Consider the following 25,768-nt stretch of genomic DNA (forward strand, 5'->3'; position numbering starts at 1 on the left):
CAGCTATTCAGCTCACAATCCCTTTTTTAACCTGTCACCAGGGTAACAGCATAGCATGCTTTCTTTAGGCAATCAAGTTTTTATTTCACATGCTTAATGTTGCATTAAATGTTTGCATTTTGTTTAACCCCCCTTAAATACTTTGAACTCTGAATATGTTTTATAGGATAATGAAATCCTTGATTTTTGAATTGAAACTAAGTCAACACCATCACTACATTCATAGTAAAATGTCAAACGATTAATTTACATAATTCAAAGATTATTATTAAAACTCCCAAGTTAGCTGATCTGTGTAAAGCAATTTTCTGTAGGTAATGGAGGAATATTTGTATATATTTATGTTTTTCCTGGTTCCAAAAAAAATATTTAAAGGGGATTTAGAGAGATTTAAACAAGGAACATTTCAAAAGAGCAATGGAATTAGTACAAATGGAAAAATATATCTTTTGAAGATAATAATTCATTTTTCAGTATTATGTTCTTTTCTCTGTGTATGTACTTAAATATATATACTGTAGTAATTTATGTATTTGGTGATGGATGAGGTAATCTACCAGAATGAAATTAAAAGTCTCTTGTAGGTGATTGATTTGGGCATTGTGTTCATTAATAGCTATTTATCCATTTACTTCAGTACAGACGTTACCTCACAGATGTTGTGAGTTTGGTTTTAGCCTACCACAGTAAAGTAAATACTGCAGTAAAGCCAGTCAGATGAATTTTTTGGTTTCCCAATGTGAATAAAAGTTATGTTTACACTATACAGTAATCTGTTAAGTATGCAAAGCATTGTGTCTAAAAAAGCAATGTGCACACTTTAATTTTAATACTTTATTGCCAAATAAATGTTCACCATCATCTGAACTTTCAATGAGCTGTAACCACCAGAAATCACTGTAACAAATCTAAAAACTTTGAAATATTATGACAGTTACCAAAATGCAGCAGACACAAAGTGAGCAAATGGAAAAGTGGTGTTGATAGACTTGCTTGAGGCAGGGTTGCTACAAACCTTCAGTTTCTTTTTCTTTTTTTTTTTTTTTAATTTTTTTTTTCAACGTTTATTTATTTTTGGGACAGAGAGAGACAGAGCATGAACGGGGGAGGGGCAGAGAGAGAGGGAGACACAGAATCGGAAACAGGCTCCAGGCTCTGAGCCATCAGCCCAGAGCCCGACGCGGGGCTCGAACTCCCGGACCGCGAGATCGTGACCTGGCTGAAGTCGGACGCTTAACCGACTGCGCCACCCAGGCGCCCCCCTTTTTTTTTTTTAAGCAATATCTGCAAAGCCCAATAAAGCAGAGTGCAGTAAAATGAGTTGTCCCTGTGCTACTTTGTCTTTAAATAATCCAATAATAATGATAGATTAGTAAAGATGGAAATTAGTATGTTTAGATCTTGATTCTTTGAATTGAATAGACTTGAGCTGTCTTTATAGAGCTACTTTCCATCTTTATTTATTTATTTTTTAATTTTTTTAATGTTTATTGATTTTTGAGACAGAGACAGAGCATGAACAGGGGTGGGTCAGAGAGAGGGAGGGAGACACAGAATATGAAACAAGCTCCAGGCTCTGAGTTGTCAGCACAGAGCCTGATGCGGGGCTCAAACCCACAAACTGCGAGATCATGACCTGAGCCGAAGTCGGATGCTTAACCGACTGAGCCACCCAGGCGCCCCTCCATCTTTATTCTAAATAATAGTTTCAATGAAATTTGTTCCGTGAATATTATGAAATTTGGAATAGTCCAAGAAATATAAAGAAATGTGTATGGAAAGCAAGAATGTAGATTAGTTAATAACCCATGTTGTTTGAAAGCACTGTTAATTAAAAAAGTATATATTGACATAGTACCTCTTTAAGTATCCTAATACTCCCCTATACAATCACTAATGTTTTTGCATTAATCTATAGGATAAACTTCGAATTAACCTATTTTTTCTTTTATACTATCTTTTTATTTTACTTAAAAAAAACTTATGATTTAGTACTCTTTAGAATTTGTGGCCTCACACAGTGTGTCAGACTAATTTCTAATTTCATACTTTCAATGCCCATGTGTCATAAGTGGCCCTGAATCTAGGTAATGTTGGTCTAGATGACCAGTATCTTGACCATCTACCTCACAAAGGTCACTTTGTTTTGGTAGAATAAATTCCTGAATATATATGTTAATGGTAATAACTTTTTACCTTCAGAATTAGAGTTATTAGATTATTCCAAAAATAACAAATAGCATGCCTTGTGGTAAGTTGCTTGGGCTTAGAGTAATAACAAAGCAATTCCTTCCATTTAAGAAGCTTAAAATAGAATGGAACAGGTAGACATTAAACAGATGATTATCAGCCCTGAAAACTGCTAGAGAAAGAGTGCAGCGTAAGTGAAGTGTGAAGGAAGGGAATCTCATTTGCAGGTTAGCTGCACTATGTGAATATCCAGTTTTCAATAAAAAGTTACAAGACATGAAGAAATATGGAAGTATGTCCCTTTTACAGGTTAAAAAATCAATAGAAACTGTTCAGAAGGGTGGCTGAAATGTTGTGTTTTATTATGCCATAACCTTAAATAACCTGTTAAAAATATGTTCAAAGGACTAAAGGAAACCAGATACAAAGAAGTAACAGTATGGCAACCATGTCTCACTAAATAGAAAATATTGGTAAAAATTCCAGAGATGAAAATACAATGCCTACAATGAAAAAGTATACTAGAGAGAACTCTACAATAGGTTTGACCTGGCAAAAGAAACCATCAGCAATTTTGAAAATACATTGAAATTATCTAGTGTGAGGAATGAAAAGAAAAATGAGCAGAGCTTCAGAGACCCATGGGACACCATCACATGTACCAGCATACATGCTGAATCCCAGAAGGAGAGGAGAAAAAAGATAAAGGAATGGAAAGAATAAACCATAGCTGGGATGCCTGGCTGGCTCAGTCAGTAGAACATGTGACTCTTGGGGTCATGAGTTCAAGCTCCACTTTGGGTATAGAGCTTACTGGGAAAAAAGAAAATGAAAAAGAAGTCATTGCAAAAAACATCACAAATTTCATGAAAAACATTAATCTGTACATTCAAGAAGTAGATAAATTAGAAGAAGCTCAAAAAGTTCTGTATCTACACACATTATTGTCAAACTGTCAAAACCAAACAGAATCTTAAAAGCGGCAAGAGAAAAATGACTCCTCCTGTGCAGTTAACATTTCATCAGAATCAATGGAGCCTTGATGATATAAATGAAATGCTGAAGGAAAATAAAAACACAAAGAATGTCATCAAAGAATTCTATATCCAGCAAAACTATCCTTTAAAAAATGAAGGAGACATGAAGACATTCCCAGGTAAACAAAAACCAAGAGAATCCATTGCTAGTAGACCTATCCAACCAAAACTCAAATACACATGAAGTAATAAAGAGCACTGGTTAAAGATTAGTACATCTTTTTTCTTATTTAAAAGACAAATGCCCTTAAAGATAGGGGTGCCTGGGTGGCTTAGTCAGTTAAGCGTACAACTTTTGGTTTTGGTCCAGGTCATGATCTCAGGGTCATAAATCTAGTTCTGTGGTCAGGCTCCATGCTGGGTGTGAAGCCTGCTTAAGATTCTTTGCCTCTACTCTCCCCTGCTCAAGCATGTCTCTAAAAAGTGGGGTAGGGGGATGCCTGGGTGGCTCATTTGGTTAAGCATCTGCCTTTTGACTTTGGCTCAGGTCATGATCACATGGTTCATGGGATCGAGCCCCATGTAGGCTTGGAATTCTCTCTCTCCCTCTTTCTCTGCCCCTCTCCCCCTTGTATGCCCTCTCTCTCAAATAAATATATATTTTTTTAATTTAAAAAGTCAACTTAATGCAGTAGTTATAATTGTAAGTTGGTAGGTGCACAATATATACAGATGTAATTTCTATGGCAATAAGATATGTAAGGGTGGAGGAATTAAGATATATTGGAGCAGATTTTCTGTATGCTATTGCAATTGAGTTAGCATTAATCCAAGCTAGAGTGTTTAAATGTAAGGTGCTAATTTGTAATCCCCAAGGTAACCACTAAGAAAACTGCTTTTAAAAATAGTAAATGAGGGGCGCCTGGGTGGCTCAGTCGGTTAAGTGTCCGACTTTGGCTCAGGTCATGATCTCACAGTTCATGAGTTCGAGCCCCGCATTGGGCTCTATGCTGACCGCTCAGAACCTGGAGCCTGCTTCAGATTCTGTGTCTCCCTCTCTCTCTGCCCCTCCCCTGCTCATGCTGTGTCTCTCTCTGTCTCAAAAATAAGTAAAAACATTAAAAAAAATTAAAAATAGTAAATGAAACATTAAGGGAATTAAAATGGTACAACAGTTGAAACAAAAGAAGGCAGGGGCATCTGGATGGCTTAGTCAGTTAAGCATCCAACTTTGGCTCAGGTCTGAGCCCTGCATTAGGCTCTGTGCTGACAGCTCAGAGCCTGGAGCTTGCTTTGGGTTCTGTGTCTCCCTCTCCCACTTCCCCTCCCTGGCTTGGCTTATGCTCTGTCTCCAAAATATAAACATTAAAAAAAATTTTTTTTTAAAAAGGCAGTAATGGAGGAATAGAAGAACAAAAAAAGACATAACCTATAACAAGCAAAAATTAAAATGAGAGATGTAAATCCTACTTGATGCATATATTAAATGTAAATAGATTAAACATGCCAATCAAGGGTAGATATTGGCAGAATGGGTAAAAAGCAAGATCAAACTGTATGCTTTCTACAATAGACCTGCTTTATTGTTATTTTTAAATTTTTCCGTTGTTTATTTTGTTAAATCCTGATAAGTATACTCTTTAATTCCCATTTCCCTTCATTCCCCTGCCTTCTGGTAACCATCATTTCTCTGTAGTTAAAAGTCTGTTTCTTGGTTTGTCCCTTTTTTCCCCCCTTTGCTCATTTGTTTTGTTTCTTAAATTACCCATGAGTGAAATCATATGCTAATTTGTCTTTCTCTGACTGACTTATTTCACTTAGCATTATACTCTTTAGCACTCTCCATGTGGTTGCAAATGACAAGATAAAACAGAAGATCGGGGGTACCTGCTGGTGCATTCAGTTAAACATCAACTCTTGATTTCAGTTCAGGTCATGATCTCGTTCATGGGTTTGAGCCCCATGTCAGTCTCTGTGCTGACAGCTCAGGGCCTGCTTGGGAATCTCTCTCCCTCTCTCTCTACCCTTCCCCCATGTTCACTTGTTCTCTTTCTCTCTCAAAAAACAGAAACAAAAACAAAACAAAGATTGAACTGGATGCTTTTTACAATAGGGTATTTCTGTTATTATTTTTTAATATAATTTATTGTCAAGTTAGCTAATACATAGTCTATACAGTGTACTCTTGGCTTCAGGAGTAGATTCCCATGATTCATCATTTACATATAACACCCAGTGTTCATCCCAACAAGTGTCCTTCTCAATGCCCATCACCTATTTTGCCCGACCCCCCCCCCACCCCCATCAACCCACAGTTTGTTCTCTGTATTTAAGAGTCTCTTATGGTTTGCCTTCCTCTTTGTTTGTAACTATTTTTTTTTTCCCTTCCCTTCCCCCATGGTCTTCTGTTAAGTTTCTCAAATTCCACACGAGTGAAAACATGAAATCTGTCTGTCTCTGACTTATTTCACTTAGCGAAATATCCTCCGGTTCCATTCACGTTGTTGCAAATGGCAAGATTTCATTCTTTTTTAATTGCCGAGTAGTATTCTTGTGTGTGTGTGTGTGTGTGTACACACACACCATGTCTTTTATCCATTCATCAGTCAATGGGCATTTGGGCTGTTACCATATTTTGGCTATTATTGGGCTGGTACAAACATTGGGGTACATGTGCACCTATGAATCAGCACTCCTGTATCCTTTGCATAAATTCCTAGTAGTGCTATTGCTGGGTTGTAGGGTAATTCTATTTTTTTCAAGTTTGTTTATTTTCAGAGAGAGAGCACAAACAGGGTAGGGCCAGAGACACGGGGAGAGAGAGAATTCCAAGCAGCCTCTGCACTGTCAGCACAGAGCCTGATGTGGGGCTTGAACTTATGAACCATGAGATCATGACCCGAGCCGAAATCAAGAGTTGGACACTAACTGACCTAGCCACCTAGGCATCCTGGGTAATTCTATTTTTAATTTTTTGAGGAATTTCCACACTGTTTTCAGAGTAGCTGCACCAGTTTGCATTCCCACCAACAGTGCAAGAGGATTCCCCTTAATAGAAATACTTTAGACTCAGAGACACAATAGGTTGAAAATAAAAGGAGAGAGTTATTAGACAAATATTATATTTACAATACTAATATTGTTATTACTAATACTAATATCAGACAAAATTTTAAGACAAAAATTGTTACTGGAGACAAAAAGGGATATTTTATAGGACTACATAACACAATTGTTAGAAACTATAATACCCCACTTTTAGTAATGGATAGAACAATTAGACAAGATAAACAAGGAAGTAGAAGACTTGAAAAATACTATAAACCAAATAGATGTAATACAGATCTGTAGAACAATCCACCCAACAACACCAGAGTATGCAATTTCTCAAGTGCATGTGTGACATTTTCCAGAAAAGACCATATCATATGCTAAGCCATAGAACAAGACTCAGTAAATTCAATAGGATTAGAATTATACAAAGTATCTTCTCCAACCACAACTGAATGAAATTAGAAATATACAATAAAGGAAATGAGAAATTCACAAATATGTGGAAATTAAGCAACCCTAAAAAACCAGTGTGTTAAAGGAGAAATCACAAGAGAAATTAGAAAATATTTTGAAATGGATGTAAACAAAAACATGGTTCAAAAACTTATGGGATGCATTAAAGCAGTGGTTATTAGAGGGAAATTTAGAGCCAGAAACACAGATGTTACAAAAAGAAGAAAGATACCAATCACGTCATCTTCCACTTTAGGAAAATAGAAAACGAAGAGCAAACTAAACCCAAAGTTAGCAGAGGGAAGAAAATACTAAAGATTAAAATGAAAATAAATGAAATAGAGAATAGAAAAACAATAAAGGAAATTAATAAAAGCAGTATTTGGGAAGATCAACAGAAATGCAAATCTTACAGAAGACTGTAAGAGAAAAAGACTTCCAACAGTTAAAAATGGTAATGAAAGAGGGTGTATGCATACAGACCTTAGAGAATTAAAAAGGATTATAAGGGAATAACTTGACCAGATATTTACCAACAAATTAGGTAACATAAAATGGATACATTCCTGGAAAGATGCAAGCTACTGACATGGACTCAAGAAGAAACAGAAAGTCTGTATAGACCTGAAAGAGACTGAATTGGTCATCACAAAACTTCCCAAAAGGAAGAGCCCAGGACCAGAAGTCTTCACTGATGAATTCAATCAAGTGTTCAGAAGGGAATTAACACCAATTCCTTACAGACTTTTCCACAAATAGAGAAGAGAAACATTTGCAACTCATTCTATGAGAGCAATATTACCATCATACTAAAATCAGATAAAGATGTTATGAGTAAAGGAAACCGGAGATGAAAATCCCTCATAAATGTTAATGCAATAATCCTCCACAAAATACTACCAAATGGAACCCAGAAATATATAACATAATTATTCTGTAACCAAGTGAGATTTGTTTTAGGAATACATAATTGGCTTAATATCCAAAAATTGGTCAATGTGATAAACCCTATTAATAAAGGACAGAAATCACAGTATTATCTCAATAAATGCAGAAAAAAAAAACATTTGATAAAATCCAGCAGCCTTTTGTGGTAAAAACCACAATAGAATAGAAGGGAATTTCCTCAGCCTGATGAAGGCCATTTCTGAAAAACCTACATCTAACATTGTATTTAATAGTGTATGACTGAATGTTTTTCTCCTAAGATCAGGAATAAGACAAGGATATTTGTTAATTTTGTTGAGCATTGTACTGGAGTTCCTAGTACGCCACTTTGCCAAGAAAAATAAAAAGTGTCAAGTTGGGGAAGAATTAAAATTATATTTCCAAATGATATGATCTTATATGTAGGAAGTCTTAAGGAATTTACAAAATAAAATTGTGTTTTGTTTTTTTTTTCATTTAAGACAGGGAATACTTTATTCACACCCATCAGAAATGGACAGCTTGGGTCTGTAACAAAGCATTGTGTTTTATTTTTTATTTTTTTTATTTTTTAAAAAAAATTTAGCATTTATTTATTATTGAGAGACAGAGAGACCTAGAGTGTGAGCAGGGGAGGGGTAGAGAGAGGGGGAGACATAGAATCTGAAGCGGGCTTCAGGCTCTGAGCTGTCAGCACAGAGCCCGACGCACGGCTTGAACTCAGGATCTATGAGATCATGACCTGAGCTGAAGTCAGTTGCCCAACCAACTGAGCCACCCAGGCGGCCCCAAAGCATTGTGTTTTAAAGCGTAGGTCCGTAATTGTATATGAGACCATACACTGGTACATACATACTAACTGATTAGAGCACAGCTTTTCAGTGTGCAAAATAGAATAAGCTTTCCTGTAAGAGCAGAACCTTTGTGAGATTTTTAACATTAGTATTCTTCACCCTCTCCTTCAACAGAATCCATTCCAACCTCCTCATAATCCTTTTCAAAGGCAGCCATGTCCTCACGGGCCTCAGAAAACTGTCCTCCATACTCTCACTCACATATCAGTGAACAAAGGCATGCTTGTCATACATTAGGTCAAATTTGTGGTTCAGGTGAGCTCAGGCCTCACCAGTGGCTGTGGTGTTACTCAGCATGCACACAGCTCACTGTTCTTTGGTGGGTCTTCACCATGTACTGCAGTGGGAGGATGGTAATTAATGCCAGCTTTAAGGCACTGGGGCACAAGTCAACAAACTAGATGGTATGCTTCGTCTTGATGGTGGCAGTAGCAGTATTGACATCTTTGGGAATGGTACGATAGGCAGCAAGCCTTGTATTTACCATGGCGAGAGTCACATTTCATCCTTTGGTTGGCTTGCTCAAAGCATTCGTTGGTGACCTCTGCTACAGAAAGCTGTTCACGGTAGGCTTTCTCAGCAGAGATGACGGGTGTATGTGGCCAGAGGGAATTGGATACAGGGATAGGGCACCAGATTGGTTTGGAATTCTGCCAGATCAACATTCAGGGCTCCATCAAATCTGAGGGAAGCAATGATGGAGGGCACAATTTCACCTATCACCCTATTTAGGTTAGTGTAGGTTGTGGACTCAATATCAAGGTTTCTGTGACCTTCATAGATGCCCTCATTGTCTACCATGAAGGCACAATTAGAGTGCTCCAGAGTGGTGTGGGTAGTGAGGATGGAGTTGTAGGGCTCAACTACAATTGTGGAAACCTGAGGTGGTGGGTAAATGAAGAACTCCAACTTAGACTTTTTGCCTTAACTGACAGACTTTCCAGTGAACCTGGAACCAGTTTCTTCTCCAAAGCTATGGACAACCAAGAAGCCCTGAAGACCTGGGCACTGGTCAGCCAGTTTCTGAATTCAGTCCAAGACAATGTCAGTGATCTATTTGCCAATGGCCTGGTGGCTTCAGGCGTAGCATCTTCCTTGCCTTTGATGAGCTGCTCAGGGTGGAACAGCTGGTGGTAGGTGCCAGTGTGAACTTCATCAATGACTCTGGGTTCCAGGTCTGCAAACACTGCCCTGGGCACATGCTTGCCAGCACCCACCTCACCATCTCATTCAAGAACTTGTCGGGGTGCCTGGGTGGCTCAGTCGGTTAAGCGTCCGACTTCAGCTCAGGTCACAATCTCACAGTCCGTGAGTTCGAGCCCCGTGTTGGGCTCTGGGCTGATGGCTCAGAGCCTGGAGCCTGCTTCCCATTCTGTGTCTCCCTCTCTCTCTGCCCCTTCCCCGTTCATGCTCTGTGTCTCTCTGTCTCAAAAGTAAATAAACGTTAAAAAAAAAAAAAGTTAAAAAAAAAAAAAAGAACTTGTTGAAGGAGTCATCTCTTTCCCCAGTGGTTTTGTCAGTTGGCATCTAGCTATCGGGTTGAATGCTGTGTTCCAGGCAGTAGGACTCCCAGCAGGCATTGCTGATCTGGACACCAGCTTGGCCAACATGGATGGAGATGCATTCACACATGGTTGCTGCTTTGTGGCTGCTGAACAGATGGCGGTGAGGAAGAGGAGAGGTTACTTTTACAGCATGACTGTTAAGTTGTTGATGTAAGAGAACTTCAGGAATTCATAAAATCGATTAGAACTAATGACTTTTGCAAGGTTGCAAGGTATAAGAATGATATACAAATACCAAATTTATTTTGGTACAGTACCAGCATACAAACTGAAAAAGCAATTAACCAATTTTATTTATGAAAGCACCAAAAAGAATGCAATACTTAAGCTTAAAATTTTCTACATAGATGTGCAAGACTTGTGTGGCAAAACAATTGTTGATAAATTAAAGACAACTTAATTGGATAAACTTCCCCTATTCATGGATCAGAAAACCTAATACTGAGATAGCAGTACTCACCAACACGTTATACAGATTTTGTGCCATCTGTCTCTCAATCCCAGCTGTATTTTTTGCAAAAAAAAAAAAAAATTACAAAATTTGTATGAAAGTGCAAGGGACACAGCATAGCCAAAACAGTCTTGAAAAAGAACAAACTGGGGACTTACACTTCCTAATTACAAAACTTGCTACAAAGCTACAGTAATCAAGACAGGGTTGTACTGGCATAAGGATAGATATGTTGATCAATGGAATAGAATTGAAGGTCCAAAAATAAATCATTACACTATGATCAGTTGATTTCAAAAGTATATGAAGGCAATTTAGAGTATTTAAGTATAATTTTTTCAATAAATGCTGCTGGAGCAACTCTACTGGCTATCTTCATGCAAAAGATGGAAGCTAGTTCCCCCCTTACACCATACACAAAAATGAACTTTAAAAAAAAATCACAGTCTTAAAAGTAAGAGCTTTGGTTCACTTTTGGTTAGGGGATGATTTCTTAGGTAAGATGCCAAAGGCACAAGAAACAAAAGAAAAAAACTTAAGTGCTTTAAAGGCAACATCAAGAAAATGAAAATACAACCTACGGAATATGAGAAAACACTTGCAAAACATAGGTATGTTGCTAGGAAACTTTTTTTTAATGTTTATTTTTGAGAGAGAGAGAAAATGTGAGTAGGGAAGGGGCAGAGGGAAAGTGAGAGATAAAATCCCAAGAGACTCTACACTGAAAGTGCAGAGCCTGATGTGGTCTTGAACTCATGAACCCTGAGATCGTTACCTGAGCCGAAATCAAGAGTCGGACACTTAACCAGCTGAGCCACCCAGGTGCCCTGCTAGGAGACTTTTCTCAGAATATGTAAATAATGCTTATATAACTCAATAATAGAAAGATAGCCCAATTTAAAAATGGGCAAAGGACATGAATATAAATTTTTCCAAAGAAGATATACAAATTACCAACAAGCCCATGAAAAGAGGCCCAGCACCGTTAGTCATTAGGGAAATGCAAATCAAAACCAAAATGGGATACCATTTTATATCCACTAGAGTGGCTGTAATAAAAACGACAGACAATATCAAAGTGTTGGTGAGGATGTGGAGAAGTTGAAAGTCTCATACATTCTTGGTAGGAATTTGAGTAAAATGGTGCAAACCTGGAAATAATTTGGCTGTTTCTCACAATGTATGACATTACCGCATGACCTAGCCATTCTACTTCCAGGGTTATACCCAAGGGAAATGAAATCATACGTTCACAGAAGTGTTGTATATAAATGTTCATACATTTTCCATAGTAAATGAGCAGTAGAAACAACCCTAATGTTTCCAAAATGATGAATGGATAAATAATATTAAATGGGATGTATTTATAGAATGGAATATTATTCAGTGATAAAAAAAAATAAATGAAGTATTGGCACTTCCTACACCATGGATGAAATTTGAAAACACTATGCTAAATGAAACAAGGCAGTCATAATAGGCCACGAATTCTTTGTTTCCATTTTTATGAAATGTCTAGAATGAGCAAAGCTATTGAAATAGAAGGGACTTCAGTAGTGGTGTAGGGGGAGGTGACTATGGAGTGACTGCTAATGGGTTCAGATTTTCCTTTTTGGGGTTATAAAAATGTTTCAAAATTGTCTGTGGTGATGGGTACCCAACCCTGAATATACTAAGCATCATTGAATTGTGCAGTTCAGGTGGGTTAAATTTATGGTGTGTGAACTTTATGTCAATAAAACTGCTTACGATTTTTGAAACTTACGTATTTTATATTTAAGAATTTATTTTCCTGTTGGCATAATAGAAGTTTAAAATTTAGGAATTAGCTGAGATGATGTATCTTCTCACATGATGGAATCTTCTTTAAGATTATTCTCATGATTATAAAATGTTTATGTGACTGCTCTCAATTTAGTTCCATGAATAAACGTGTACAGAAGTCAAGTGTTCCTGGGCTACTACTTGGCTGGTAGAAGTGGTATATATATGTGATCCAGTATTCTCCTATTTTTATTTCCTCCTCTGCCTTTGAATGCAAGTGAAAGAAGGTTAAATCAACATAGAGAATTTCTACTTTTTGTAATGGTTATGTAGCTTATTTCCAATTAACCTTCCTCCAAATAACAATGGCAAGCTCTGGAGAAGATATACAACTATTATTAGAAGGCTCTGGATGACAACTAAAACCAGTCAGAATTTTAATGGATTTTGAGTGTTTGTCGAAGGAAAACACACTGGATGAGATCCACCTTTGTATGGCATTTCCCCTGAAGGTGGTCACCGTTGCATGTGCGCATCAGGACATGGTAGAACTCAGGAGTTAGCCCCAATCTTATTGACTTGAGGTCTTGGAGAATGATGCTTAGAATTGTAAGAACTGCTGAAGATTGGGCAGGGATCTCATGGCAAAAAGAGAGCAACAGTGAAGATTTCTATCTCTGAATTTAGCTTCACTCAAATAGATGATTGATTCCTGATATGTGCATGCATGAAGACTTTGCAAATCCCAGTGTATGAATCCCTCTGGAATGCTGAATGAACTGAGTTGAAGTTGTGTTGCTGCCTTTCAAACAGATGATAATGATTGGAATTTGAGCCTCATCAAATTTGAGGGGCTTGTAAACACTTCGAATTTTCCATTAAAACCCCAGAAGGATCATGTCTTAGGAGAAACACTGTTTCTGGAATAAGTGATTAGGAGTTTTAATTCAGTAAAAGCAAAACCAGAAAGACATCCTAGCACAACACAAAGGTGAGTCTTGATGACTTCACAGTGATCAGTCAGTAATTTAACTGCCTGTTGAAATAAAAATCAGAATTTTTCAGGGGAAGATAACAGGAAAACTACAGTCTCTGCAACATATCCACAATCTGATGTACAAAAAACGATTCACTTGGCACACAATTCAAGAATTAAGTTGACCCATGGTCAAGAGAAAAAACAGTTAGTAGAAGCCAACTATGATACTATAAGATACTGGGTTATGTATAAGACTTTAGCACAGTTATTAAAATTATTTTCAAATATTAAAGATCAAAATGAAGTAATTAATAGGGAATATAAACATAGATCTGGAAACTAGGAAAGTACCAAGTAGAAATTCTAGATCGTAAAATGTATTGTCCCTGCAATGGAAAACTTACTGGATAGGCTGAAAAGCATATTGGTTAGTGCTGGCAGAAGGCAGAATGGGTAAACTTAGAAGAATAGAGACTATACACTCTGAAGAGAAAAGGTATTTCACAACATTGAAGAGACCCTCATTGACCTAGGTTCATAAGATCAGGAAGTCTAACTTACGTGTATTTGGAGCTACAAAAGGAAATAGAAGACAGAAAATGGGGTAAAATATATCTGAAAATACGGAGTTTGTCTTCTTTAGATTGGGAAGAGGAAAGAATTCTGTGTGTGTCTTTTATTCAACTTTATACTAGTGATCCTACCCAGTAAGATAAGAAGTCATGGAGATCAGAAAGGGAGAAGTAAATCATTTCTATTCACCAAGGATACAATAGTTTGCATGGAAAACATTAAGGAATCTATAACACAATTACTGAAATAAATTTAGCAGAGTTGCAGGATAAAAAGTCAATCATATAAATTGTTTCAGTGAACTAACAACAATGAGAAAATAAAAATTAACAGTTTTGTTTAACAGCATAAAAATGTAGGCAAATAATTTAACAAAATAAATTCAAGACTGTCAGTTGTCAGAGTAGGTAAGGCATGAAAAACTAATAAAGCCTAAGGATTGGAAAGGAAGCTTTCCAGGACACCTTAATAGGTTACTTAAGAAAACTCTAAGGAATCTGTGATACAACTAATAAAACTAAGAAATAGGTATAATTTTCACAAAGGAGGTTCAAGACTGCCACACTTTGCTGAGAGAAATTCACAATATAAAATAAATTAGAGCTATTGTAGATAGGAGGATAAAATGTTAAGGTGTCTGCTCTCCCTCCATTAATGAAGAGATTCAGTGCAAGCCCAAACGTAACCCCATTAGGGGGGCTGCTTTAGGGAGGAAGGAGAAGAAATTGACCTGTTTTGAAATTTTTGTGAAAATGCAAAGGGATCTAGAACAGCTAATACCATCTTAACCGATGGACAAAGCTGCAGAACTTGGTATGCAAGTCTTCTTGAAACAACTAGATGAAACTCCTTCTCTCTCCCATCACACAAGAAAATTAAGGATGAATCATAGGTCCACCTGTAAAACCTCTAAAGCAAAACATGAATATTTCTTCTGGGCCTTGCTGTAGTCAGAACACTTCTTAGCAAGGACATAAAAGCACTGAGCATAAAAGGGAAAATGCGTATGTTTTTATTCATATTAAAAATTTTCATTAAACAACAAAGAGATATTATATGTTTGTTAGAATAACTAAAATCCCAAACACTGACAATACCAAATTGTGGAACAACAGGAACTTTCATTCATTGCTAATGGGAATGCAAAATGGTGCAGCCACTTTGAAAGACAGTTTAGCAGGTATTTTTCCAAAATGAAACATCCTTTTACCATGTGATCCAGTATTTGTACTCCTTGGTATTTATTCAAATGAATTGAAAATGTTTCTACCCTACAAACTGAATGTCAATGTTTATAGCAGCTTCACTCGTATTGCCAAAACTTAGAAGTAACCAAGATGTCCTTCAGTAGGTGAATGGATAAGTAAACTGTGGTACATCCAGACAATGGACTGTTATTCAGCAATAAAAAGGTATTCGCTGTCATCAAGCCACACAAAGACATGGAGAAACTTTAAATGCATAATGCTGAGTGAAAGAAGCCAATCAGAAAAGGTTACATTCTGTATGATTATAGCTACACAGCATTCTGGAAAAGGCAAAATGGTAGAGATAATAAAGATTAGTGGTTGCCAGTGATTCAGGGGGATGGAGGGAAAGTTAAATAGGTAGAGCACAGAGCAATTTTAAGGTGGAATTATTCTATATGAAACCTTAATAGTGGAGACCTGTCATTATACGTTTGTTCAGACCCGTAGAATGTATAGCCCAAAGAGTGAATCCTAGTGTAAACTATGGACTTTAGCTAATACCAATTTATCAACCTTGGCTCATCAATTTTAACAAATGTACCACAGCAATGCAGAATGGTAATAACTGTAGCCAGGGTAGGGTGAGTGAGGGTATTTGTAGGAACTCTACTTCCTGCTCAATTTTTCTGGAAACCTAAAGCTGCTCTGAAAAATTAAGTCTGTTAATTTTTTAAAAACTGCTGAAGGTAAGACATTTTTAAGAGAATTTATAAGCCTCAGGGGTGGTGCAGAATATTCACAAGACCTAAATCTGATAGAGGCTTTCTAAAAAATAACTCCCACAAATCAGTAAGACCAACATCTTAATTAAAAAGATGGACAAAATTTTGAAACAAGTGGCCAATAAGCACTAATATTGAGGTGCCCAACATTATTTGTCATAAGGGGAATGCATGTTAACCTGTAATGAGAAGTTTCTAAGCCACTGGCCTGACTAGAAGTAGAAACACATCACCAAATGGTGACAAGGCTATGGAGCAAGTGCCATTGCTGGGGGGAGTATAGATATGTTTTAATACCTTGTAAGACAGTTTTGACAGTTTTTGTAAAATTAAACATGGTTGCCCTCACATTTCCACTCTCAGAGTTTTTACCCACAAGAAATCAAAACTTCGGTCTTCAAAAAAGGCTCACACAAAGAGTGTTTATAGCAGGTTTGTTCATAAGAGCCCCAAACTGGAAATAGCCCAAATGCCCATCAGCAGAAGGATGAACTAATTTTGGTATGCTGGTACCATAGAGTACTGCTCTGCAATAAATAATGAACTGTTAACGTGAATGAGCCTCAAAACATTGCATTGGGCAAGGAAGAAAAGAAAGCTACATGCACGAGTGCATGTTTTTGGAGTCTGTTTATGTGAAGCTTTAATCTATAGTTGAACTACTGGGGAAAGGGACAGATTTATTGGAATGATAAATGATGGAACTTACAGTTTTGAATTTCACTGTATATAAATCATAAATTAATGTATTTTTTTAAAAATAGGGTTGGGACACCGGGGTGGCCCAGTTGGTTGACCTTCCTACTCTTGATTTTGGCTCCGGTCACAATGCCAGGGTCGTGGGATCGAGCCCCGTGTTGGGCTCCATGGTGAGCATGGAGCCTGCTTGAGATTCTCTCTCTCTCTTTCTCTCTCTCTCTCTCTCTCTCTCTCTCTCTCTCTCAAATAAATAAAATGGGGTTGCAATAATAGAGGAGAGTTTCAGATATTTCACCATATTCTGAAAATGATGAGAATAACTCTTATTTTAGCATTCATGTGCCAAGCACGAATCTGAGTGTGTTACACCTTTTACCTTCTTTAATCAACTTGTGGGGAAAGTGTTCTTACTGTCTTGGGCTTGCTGACCAGGAAATTGAGACACAAGGAGGAAAAGTAACTTGGAAGGCCACATGGCTTTTGGGGTTGGTGGTCAGTCCATGACCAGGGCTTGCAGAGGCTAAACTCCATTGCCTTTCCTGACTGTTCATGCCCAGCATTTAAATTGAGAACCTGAAGCCTTTGATTGGTAGCACAAGAAATAGGGTTTGCATAATATTAAAATCTGTAAGATTATAAGTAACATTAGTATTCGGTTTCCTGATTCAGGTGTCATTTGTGTTATTTGTAATGCTAATGACTCGAAACTTGAGGGTGTTCTGTAACCCTTTCTGGGCACTGTTTTGTGATACACAGCCTCATCTATTTGAATGTACACATTTTAAATTGCATATAAGCAGGATTCTATTCCTCTACTGTGACAATTTCTAGCTTTGAAGAGCTTCTCTGAAAATGCTGCTTTTATCTTTCTTCTGCAGTGATGAACTTTAATGTTGGAGTGTTGTAAGTTCTCACATAATAAGGCTTAGATTTTTGTTTGCTTTGGCAGTAGACTTCTGTTTAAAATTCCTTTAATCTGTTCATTCCATGCTTATATTCATTTTGATAGCTGATGGCTCTGTGAAGAATTTTATATGAATTTATTGCACTAATAAAACTTGTATTTGTAATTCTTTTTCCATCCCAACTTGCTAAGAGTGAGTTTTTCAGCAAATTGCTGAATTTTTGTCTTCTTTAGATTTTTTTTCCCTGGAGGAAATAAGAAACAATTCATATGCTAGATCTAAAGTTTCATTAAAATTGCTTATGCCCTGTCTCAGGCATTTTAAGTGGGCCATCTGTCTAAACATCTCTCTCTTTTTTTTTCTGATCATTTCCTCGACTTATTCATGAACCATGGGAGGGCTCCTTTGTAGTCGCCACATGTAGCTGGTTCCGTCTACCCCCACTGAATACATCTATGTGCTCGCATAACATATCTTTTCACCGTGCTGGAAATTCTCTGAACTTGGTTCAGATGAATGGCCCACTTTTCTGAAGGCCTTTTTCTTCCTGCAAAGATTTGTATGCAGAAGCTGACCTCTGTGGCTATGGAATGCAGCGTATTATTCTTGATCATTTTACAGACCACCCACTGTGAAAGTTATGATCAAGGATTGCTTAATGATTCTTTGACCACTAACATTGTTTTAACTCAGTGTTTCACTCTTAAATAGGTAATGGCACAATTGAAAACCAGCTTTTCTGAGTGTCTCATGATATGGTTTTGAGATGTTTATAATCCTTGATAACTAAAGATGCTGTGAGTTATGTTTACATAAAATCTGCCTTAAAACATGAAATGTAATGGTATTTGGTTACCCAAATTTGGGTATTTGGGTTAGTATTATTTACACATTTTTGAGTAAAATATTCCAATAAGTTAAATGCATTAATTAGCATTAACATTTGTGATAATCAGCTGACCGTTTTTACTATAAAATACAGAAACATTCAGTTTTATTGAGCATATTCATTCTGGTTGGCTGATGATAATCAAAGTGGACAGGTCTGGGTAAGACCTATTATTTGATTTGCTTTGTGAGTCTCTGTTTATGTGAATTCCCTTTTCCTGGGTATTGGGGGTTTTGTTTGTTTTTTGAAGTAGTAGTTTAAATGATAACAGCTTTTCAAGTAACTAACAAGCTGCACAGATGAAATTTTTGATCAGATGTCAGCCTCTTTTACTAGGCACATAGTTCAGTAAAGAAGCTGTTTTCTGTGTAACATTACTAAACTGAGTCAAGTGAAACTCTAGGACTTTTTCTCTCCCTTTCCAGAGAGTTGTTCATAAAAATATTTGAGACTATTGTGGATTTGATGGATAAAGGAACTCCTTTCTAAAATTTAAAATATAACTGTAAAATGTAACTGCCACCATTATAAACATGTTTGTGCTGGTGGAATTGATATCAGTGTTTCAAAGTAATTATTAACATAGCCTCAATGATTTTGCAGAAATAGAACACATATACTTTTATACTTCCAGGCTGGTGCATGTTACTTTCTTTATTTGTAGTTTATTACAGTTTATTTCTACTGCCCAGTTTATGGATCTTTACACTGGGCATGTATGCCCAACCCCATCCATTTTATTTAAAAACAAAACAAAACTTTCAAACTTACATAAAGCCAGAAGGAATCTTAGCAGATTTTGTTTGCAGAAGAGTGAACTCATGAAGAGATTCCACGGTGTGACCATCTTGTATCTCAAGGGCTTGCTGTCACAGTGAAGCCTCTTTCCTACCTCCTAGTAACACATCACCTTAAAAGAAATTGTTAGGAAAGGGCACTTCAGGAGTTGTGTACTCAGAAGAAGCGACAGCTCCCCCATCACCTGCCCAGCGCTGCACTAGCTGTATTTCACAGGTGTGGAAATTTTGGGGCCAAAGTACTGGAGTCCCTGGGACCTTGTTAGTAAGGGAATGGACTGAGATTAAACCCCAGCATTTTAACTCAAAGGAGCCTGTGCTCTTTCTACAAGGTCCCTCTTGGGGCAGGTTCTAACATATATGAAACAGATGTGGGTCAAAATAAAACAATGGAAAAATAAATAGTAGTTAGGTTCTGAAGGGTGGCAACCGTATCTCGCCACCATCTGTAGGTTTGCTTTCTGTGGGAAAATCCAGTCTGGGTTCCAACCGGATGTCAGCATTAACTTCCCAGCTCCTCTGGAAACAGAGGCTTGTTGCATAACTGAAAAGAGTCTCCACATTTAGTTGAAAGAATTACTCCTTCAGGCTACTAAATTGTGAAAAATATTAAGCCTATAATGTAGGTTAAGTGGCAGGGAGCTCACTGAAGTTGTTTGTACTATGGTCAGTACCTATATGGTTAGGGAACAGTTTATGAGAGAGATGATATTCTTCTTGAAAAATCTGTTGGTTTGTGGAGCAGAAGGAATCCAGGGTTTCCCTTAAAGGGATTTCAGTTATGGGGGTGGGTGGAAATGAATATATAGCCCTATGGTTGGGACTAATCAAATTAATAAAAGTTAACATTTACATGTACTGTTTGATTTAGTTCTCAGTACATCATCACTGTGATGCAGATACTATTATATATCTAGATTGATTCAAAGGAGATTGAGACTTAATAGTTTGCTCAAGAATGAATTAATGAAAGGGCTGGGTTTTTTTTTTTATGTTTTTTAAAGTTTATTTTTGAAGGAGAGAGAGAGACTGAGCATGAGCAGGGGAGGGGCAGAGAGAGGAGGAGACACAGAATCCAAAGCAGGTCCAGGCTCTGAGCTGTCAGCACAGAGCCCGAGGCGGGGTTTGAACCCACAAACCGTGAGATCATGACCTGAGCCGAAGTTGGATGCTCAACTGACTGAGCCACCTAGGCGCCCCAGAAAGGGCTGGGTTTTTAACCCACTTGTGCGAGTTACCTGAGCTTGGGTTTGTGACCACTGTGCTTATTTCTCCTGCTTGCTTTGGTTTGGTTTGGTTTGGGAAGTAATTTAAGTTTTTGGCGCAACCAGATATGCAAGTCATGAATAATCAGAAATAAAACTGGATACAAAGAGAGGGACCTTATTTATAAGAAACTTGAATGGTAGGTAACTCAGTTAAGATTTCACCTGATATGAAGTAGAAAACCATGGAACAATCTTGAGCAGCAGAGGTACATAATTGTCAAGGATAGTAAAGACTTAAGAAAGTTAGGTTGCCAGTAATATAGCTGGGAGGTTATTTTGTCATCACAAAACCCGAGAGGTTGGGGTGTTAGCCCCTTTGAAGGTAAACAGAGTGAAGTCTGGTGAGGTCCTTTATATAATGCAAAAAGAGCCAGGTAGTAAGCCAAGAGCTCAGGGGCCATGCTCTTTCTGGGGCATACTCTGTCCCTTGGGTGACGTGGCCTTTCCTATGCGGTGCTCGGCACATAGTAGGTGCTCCTCAGATTCCTTCCTACTGCCCCCATCATCCCTTTCTCCCCAAACTCTGCTGGGACCTGGGAAACAAAAATAAGGAATGATCTCGATCTTTATTTTTATAATTTTTTAAATGTTTGAGAGAGAGAAAGAGCACGCAAGAGCATGAGTGGGGGAGGGCAGAGAGTGGGAGACCCAGAATCTGAAGCAGGCTCCAGGCTCTTGAGTTGTTAGCACAAAGCCTGACTGAACCACGAGATCATGACCTGAGCTGAAGTTGGATGCTTAACTGACCGAGCCACCCAGGTGCCCCAGGAATGATCTTTATCTTTTAGGAGCTTACAGGCCAATGAAGGAGACAAACTTAGATGCCTGTGGAATAGAGTGACAAAATAGAGGGGGGTGGGGTGTTGGCATACTGGAGTACTCTGCCCTGTGACACTTGTCTTCTCCCCCTCCTCCTCCCCCTCCTCCCCCTCGTCTTCTTCCTCCTCTTCTTCCTCTTCCTCCTCCTCCTCCTCTTCCTCCTCTTCCTCTTCCTCTTCTTCCTCCTCCTCCTCTTCTTCCTCCTCCTCTTCTTCCTCCCCCTCCTCCTTCTCCTCCTCTGTGTCCTGTATGCTCCCCTGTTGTTCTTTCAAGCTCTCATGTGTGAAGCTCTGTCCTCTGAAACAGCCCTATTTAAGTTGCCGAAAGAATCGTCCATGTCTGCCATGTTCATTAGTAATGATTTGTTGATACATTTTAAAACGATAATTTTCACTTCTAGAGTATTTAAGACATTTCTTCTTTTTCAGAAAATAAATAGTGGGCCAAATACAAATGTTCTCCTAAGTTATCCATCATCCTCCATTAGACCTTGTGTCTAGAGATGATTTGATTATAATCATAGTTTTTGTGCCTGAATTTGTTTTTGTTGAATACACAAAGAATCCTTTTGAAATTCATGGGAGGGGGTGTGACCTTGAAACATAACCTGCAACATTTTTTCGGAACTATAACTTAAGACAAGAGTCTGGATAGTATCTGTGTAGTTGCTTTGTAAAATATTCCTTTATGACCATAAATAATGAAAACATGCAATATTTAAATTAGGCTAATTCACAAATGATTAAAATCTTGTTACTTTAAAAAATTGTGGGAGGGGCGCCTGGGTGGCGCAGTCGGTTAAGCGTCCGACTTCAGCCAGGTCACGATCTCGCGGTCCGTGAGTTCGAGCCCCGCGTCAGGCTCTGGGCTGATGGCTCGAAGTCTGAAGCCTGTTTCCGATTCTGTGTCTGCCTCTCTCTCTGCCCCTCCCCCGTTCATGCTCTGTCTCTCTCTGTCCCAAAAATAAATGAACGTTGAAAAAAAAAAATTAAAAAAAAAAATTGTGGGAAATATTTGTATTCTAAAAATGTTTTTGTCTCTGGTTGCTTTACCCAGTTTTTCTGGACCATGTAATATGGATCATAGGCAAGAAAAGGCCTGTGTATTAAGATTGTATTCTTACCCAAACAAACAAAATACCAAAAAGGAATGAAGGGATATACAAGGGAACTTTTGGAGGTGATGGATATGTTTATTACCTTAATTATGGTGATGGAAACACAAGTGAATAACTATGTTCAAATTCACTAAATTGTGTGTTAATTATATGCAGTTCTTATGCATACCACTCATAACTCAATAAACCCAGAAAAATAAAAGATTCACGTTGTAAATTTTTGAAAACAGTCTGGAACAGTAGCAAAATACTGAGAAGATATTAATATTGCATAAAGTTAATCTTTGAAAGTCATAGTTAAGCAACTCAAATTCATAGAATGGATAATGGTATTTGAATGGATGGCACTAGGACATTTATCCCAGAATGATTACTGTTGTCCTTGGAATGTCTGTGTGGTTTTTGTATGTTTGTTTTTAACTGCTCTAGTTTAAATCTGAAAGCTTTTTTCCAGGGACAGAGCCTTTTAAAATAATGTTCTGAAATATAATCTGTGGCAGTTTTACCCTGCACACTTAACGCCAAAGGAAAATCAGTTTACTAAGAGAATAATGTAAAATTACTAACTCCTTTTCTTTTTTTCTGCTTCAGAGTGCCTATTATTCAACCACAAGTGGCTAACTGGCAGCTCTCAGTAAAATTGCATGATGAAGTTCATACTGTCGTAGCATCAAACAGTGGGCCAACATTCTCTGTGAGTTTTATTTTTTTATTTTTATTTTTTTTTGGCAGTCTTGAAAATTGATCTGTGCCTGTTTCAAACAATTTTTAACGTATTCAGCGACTCTCATCTTTTGAGTCTGTAACACAGCAATGTGCTTGTTTCACCTTCTTTAGGAAGCTGAATGTAAATGGGAGGTTTTGTTCTCTCATGTTAATTAGGAAATACATTCCTAGATTTAGCCACATTCTACACCCACTTCCTGACACCTGATTCATTTTCCTTTTGTTATTGAGAAGTAAAACTTTTGTTTTTGTCCCAGAGAAGAGCATCTTTAAGTATAATTCCAAACATATGATAGCTGTGGTAGGTAATCACTCTTTTAAAACAAGTCATCTGAAGCCTATATAACATTTTCTTGAGACTTCATGTTGTGTGAGACATTCTTGAGGCTAAATTTACCTTGTGGTGACATTCCTTTTGTTTTGAAGGAATTTAAAACTTGAACTTAAACCCCTTGGATAATATCCATGATAGAACTGCTTTAGTTCAATTCGGGTCTTTACTAAGCAGTGTTACGTTAACATTTAGTGTTTACACTGTGTTATGAATGATATGTTTAAATTATATGATTTGAGAGTGAGTGCCAGAAAAATATCATGATATTGTGAAATGTTTTTCCTGTTTTACTTTCAGCCTGAACACACAGAAGCTTCTAGGTAGTTAGTGCAATGAATATTTTATTAATCTACATTTCTCTTCTCATGGCTAAGTTGCAATGAAATGTCATTTTGTTGTTTGGAAAACATGACTTTTTTATCAAAAGATTTAAACAGGATATGAAAATAAAAATAATATGATTTCATGAAAAGAACTGGTGAAGCTGAGGTATAGGGTGGTAGTTTTTTCGCTTTTATGTGTATTTTTTTTTTAAGTAAACTCTGCCCCCAAGGTGGGGCTCGAATTCGTGACCCTGAGATCAAGAGTCACATGCTCTACCAACTGAGCCAGCCAGGCACCTCCTGGTGGCAGTTTCCTGATCCCAGCTAGAAAGTACCATCAGAGTTAGGAGAAGTCACTTATTCAACATATCTGTACTACATTCCTACCTTGTGCTAGGTAAGTGCTAGGCTGTTAAGACTGGAGAAGCTTACATTCTTACGTGGTAGTCAGAGTCACACGTAAATGAGATTCATTCATGAGTGAAGGGTCATCTCCTTGGTTGTCTTTAAGTGTTGGGATTCATTCTGTGTGCTAAAATTGCTGAGGCATTTGTTCCTGAAAGGTATTTCACTCCACTCTGTTAACGTGAAAACTGCAGTGGAGTTAAACAATTGTCTTATGATGTATTTTTTTGTGATGTACTTACGTGATTCCTTATGTTCCTCCTTTCTATATGATCATTTAAAAACGTAGCTCTATAAGTGGAGACTTAAGTGTATATCAGGTTGAGTAGCAAATTATATGTATTGAATAGTAAAGAGTATTAATATTATAACATTTTCCTCAGGGAAGGTTAACTTTACAAAAATGTAGACTTAGCATAATTTTTAGTTCTGTACTGAGTCACCACTGAAGTGTTACTGTTCATCTGATACTCCAATACACTGTTTTTCTAAGCAGTGCCTTGCCTTAATAAGAAAACTGCTCAGATTACGTCTTAGAGCTGTTATTTCTTGGTGCTTGTTTCAGATTCCATGTTGAAAAACTAGAGACCATCAGCTCAAATGGTGTCTTTGAATTTTTCCAGTAGAATTACCTCTTGTTTTACTTTTTAGCTCATAAGAAAAGCAGGGCTGTTTAAAAAAAAAACACATCAAAATTATTGCATTAAAAATTTACCTGGAAAATATCCACCTTGATGCATAGTATCAATAGCTACTTACCCCTATTTATGGGCTTTACAGTATCAAACCTAATGAAAAGCAGGTAATCCTGATAGTGTCTTTTTTTTCCTAAGTATATTTGGATTGAGTTTCATTTGACATCAGTGTTATTGAAGAGAGTCAAGATGAATAGCACAGACTAAGTAAAGACCCATTGATATGAAGTCTCAGATTTTAGGGTCTCGGGGGGAGAGCTGTGACTATTGGTTTCCTAGATCATCCACTGCCACATCAAGAAAAAGTAACTGGCCTCAAGGTGACACTCTAGGGTCATGATCCCAAGAGTGGTACAAGCAAAGTCATATGCCTGAAGTAATGCTTCAGATACCCCACATTTTCAAAATTATTTTAATCTAAAAAATTTAAATTAAAAGATGTTTCAAATAAGGAAAATATTGCAAATGCACAAATGTTCTATACAGATCTCTTACTGAAAAAGAAACAATTCATAGTTACAGCTAAATCCCTTCTTTATGGTATCTCATTCCACCCTTTCCCTCTCCAGAGGTGACAGCTATCCTGAAGATGCTATGTGTCCTCCTTGTGCATATTGTTCTATATTTAGTATGTAAGCATGGACTATAATAATAGTAAAAAAGAAGACTGTGAAAATATAAGCACTTAATGATACCATTTATGTAACAGTTTGAAATATACAAAGCAAAAACAATTCCATTTGCAACACTATCAAAAAGAGTAAGATGCTTAGGAATAAACTTAACCATGGAGGAGAAGGACTTGTACACTAGATACTACAAAATGTTGCTGGAAGAAATTAAAGAAAACACAAATATATGCAAAGCCATCTTGGGTTCATAGATCGGAAGACTTAATGTTGTTATAAGGTCAATATTACCCATGATTTGGCTTCAGTATTACCCATGTTCAGCAGATTCAAAACAATCCCTATCAAAATACCAACCGATTTTTTGCAGAGATAGAAAAGTCAGTCCTAAAATTCATATGGA

The 25,768-nt window shown here is 37.4% G+C and overlaps 1 protein-coding gene and 1 pseudogene across 5 annotated transcripts in view; one reads left to right on the forward strand and one right to left on the reverse strand.

The window, feature by feature from the left end:
- PCCA (propionyl-CoA carboxylase subunit alpha) overlaps positions 1-25,768 on the forward strand; it is a 417,383-nt gene that overhangs the window by 249,960 nt on the left and 141,655 nt on the right. For all 5 annotated transcript variants that reach the window (XM_047863104.1, XM_047863113.1, XM_047863129.1 and 2 more), the window contains exon 19: positions 22,845-22,947. In XM_047863104.1, the coding sequence (XP_047719060.1) occupies positions 22,845-22,947 (103 nt within the window). The remainder of the gene's footprint in view (positions 1-22,844; positions 22,948-25,768) is intronic.
- LOC125168213 (tubulin alpha-1A chain-like) lies at positions 8,541-10,147 on the reverse strand (annotated as a pseudogene).

Source organism: Prionailurus viverrinus, chromosome A1 (assembly GCF_022837055.1).
Source record: "Prionailurus viverrinus isolate Anna chromosome A1, UM_Priviv_1.0, whole genome shotgun sequence".
Classification (NCBI taxonomy): domain Eukaryota; kingdom Metazoa; phylum Chordata; class Mammalia; order Carnivora; family Felidae; genus Prionailurus; species Prionailurus viverrinus.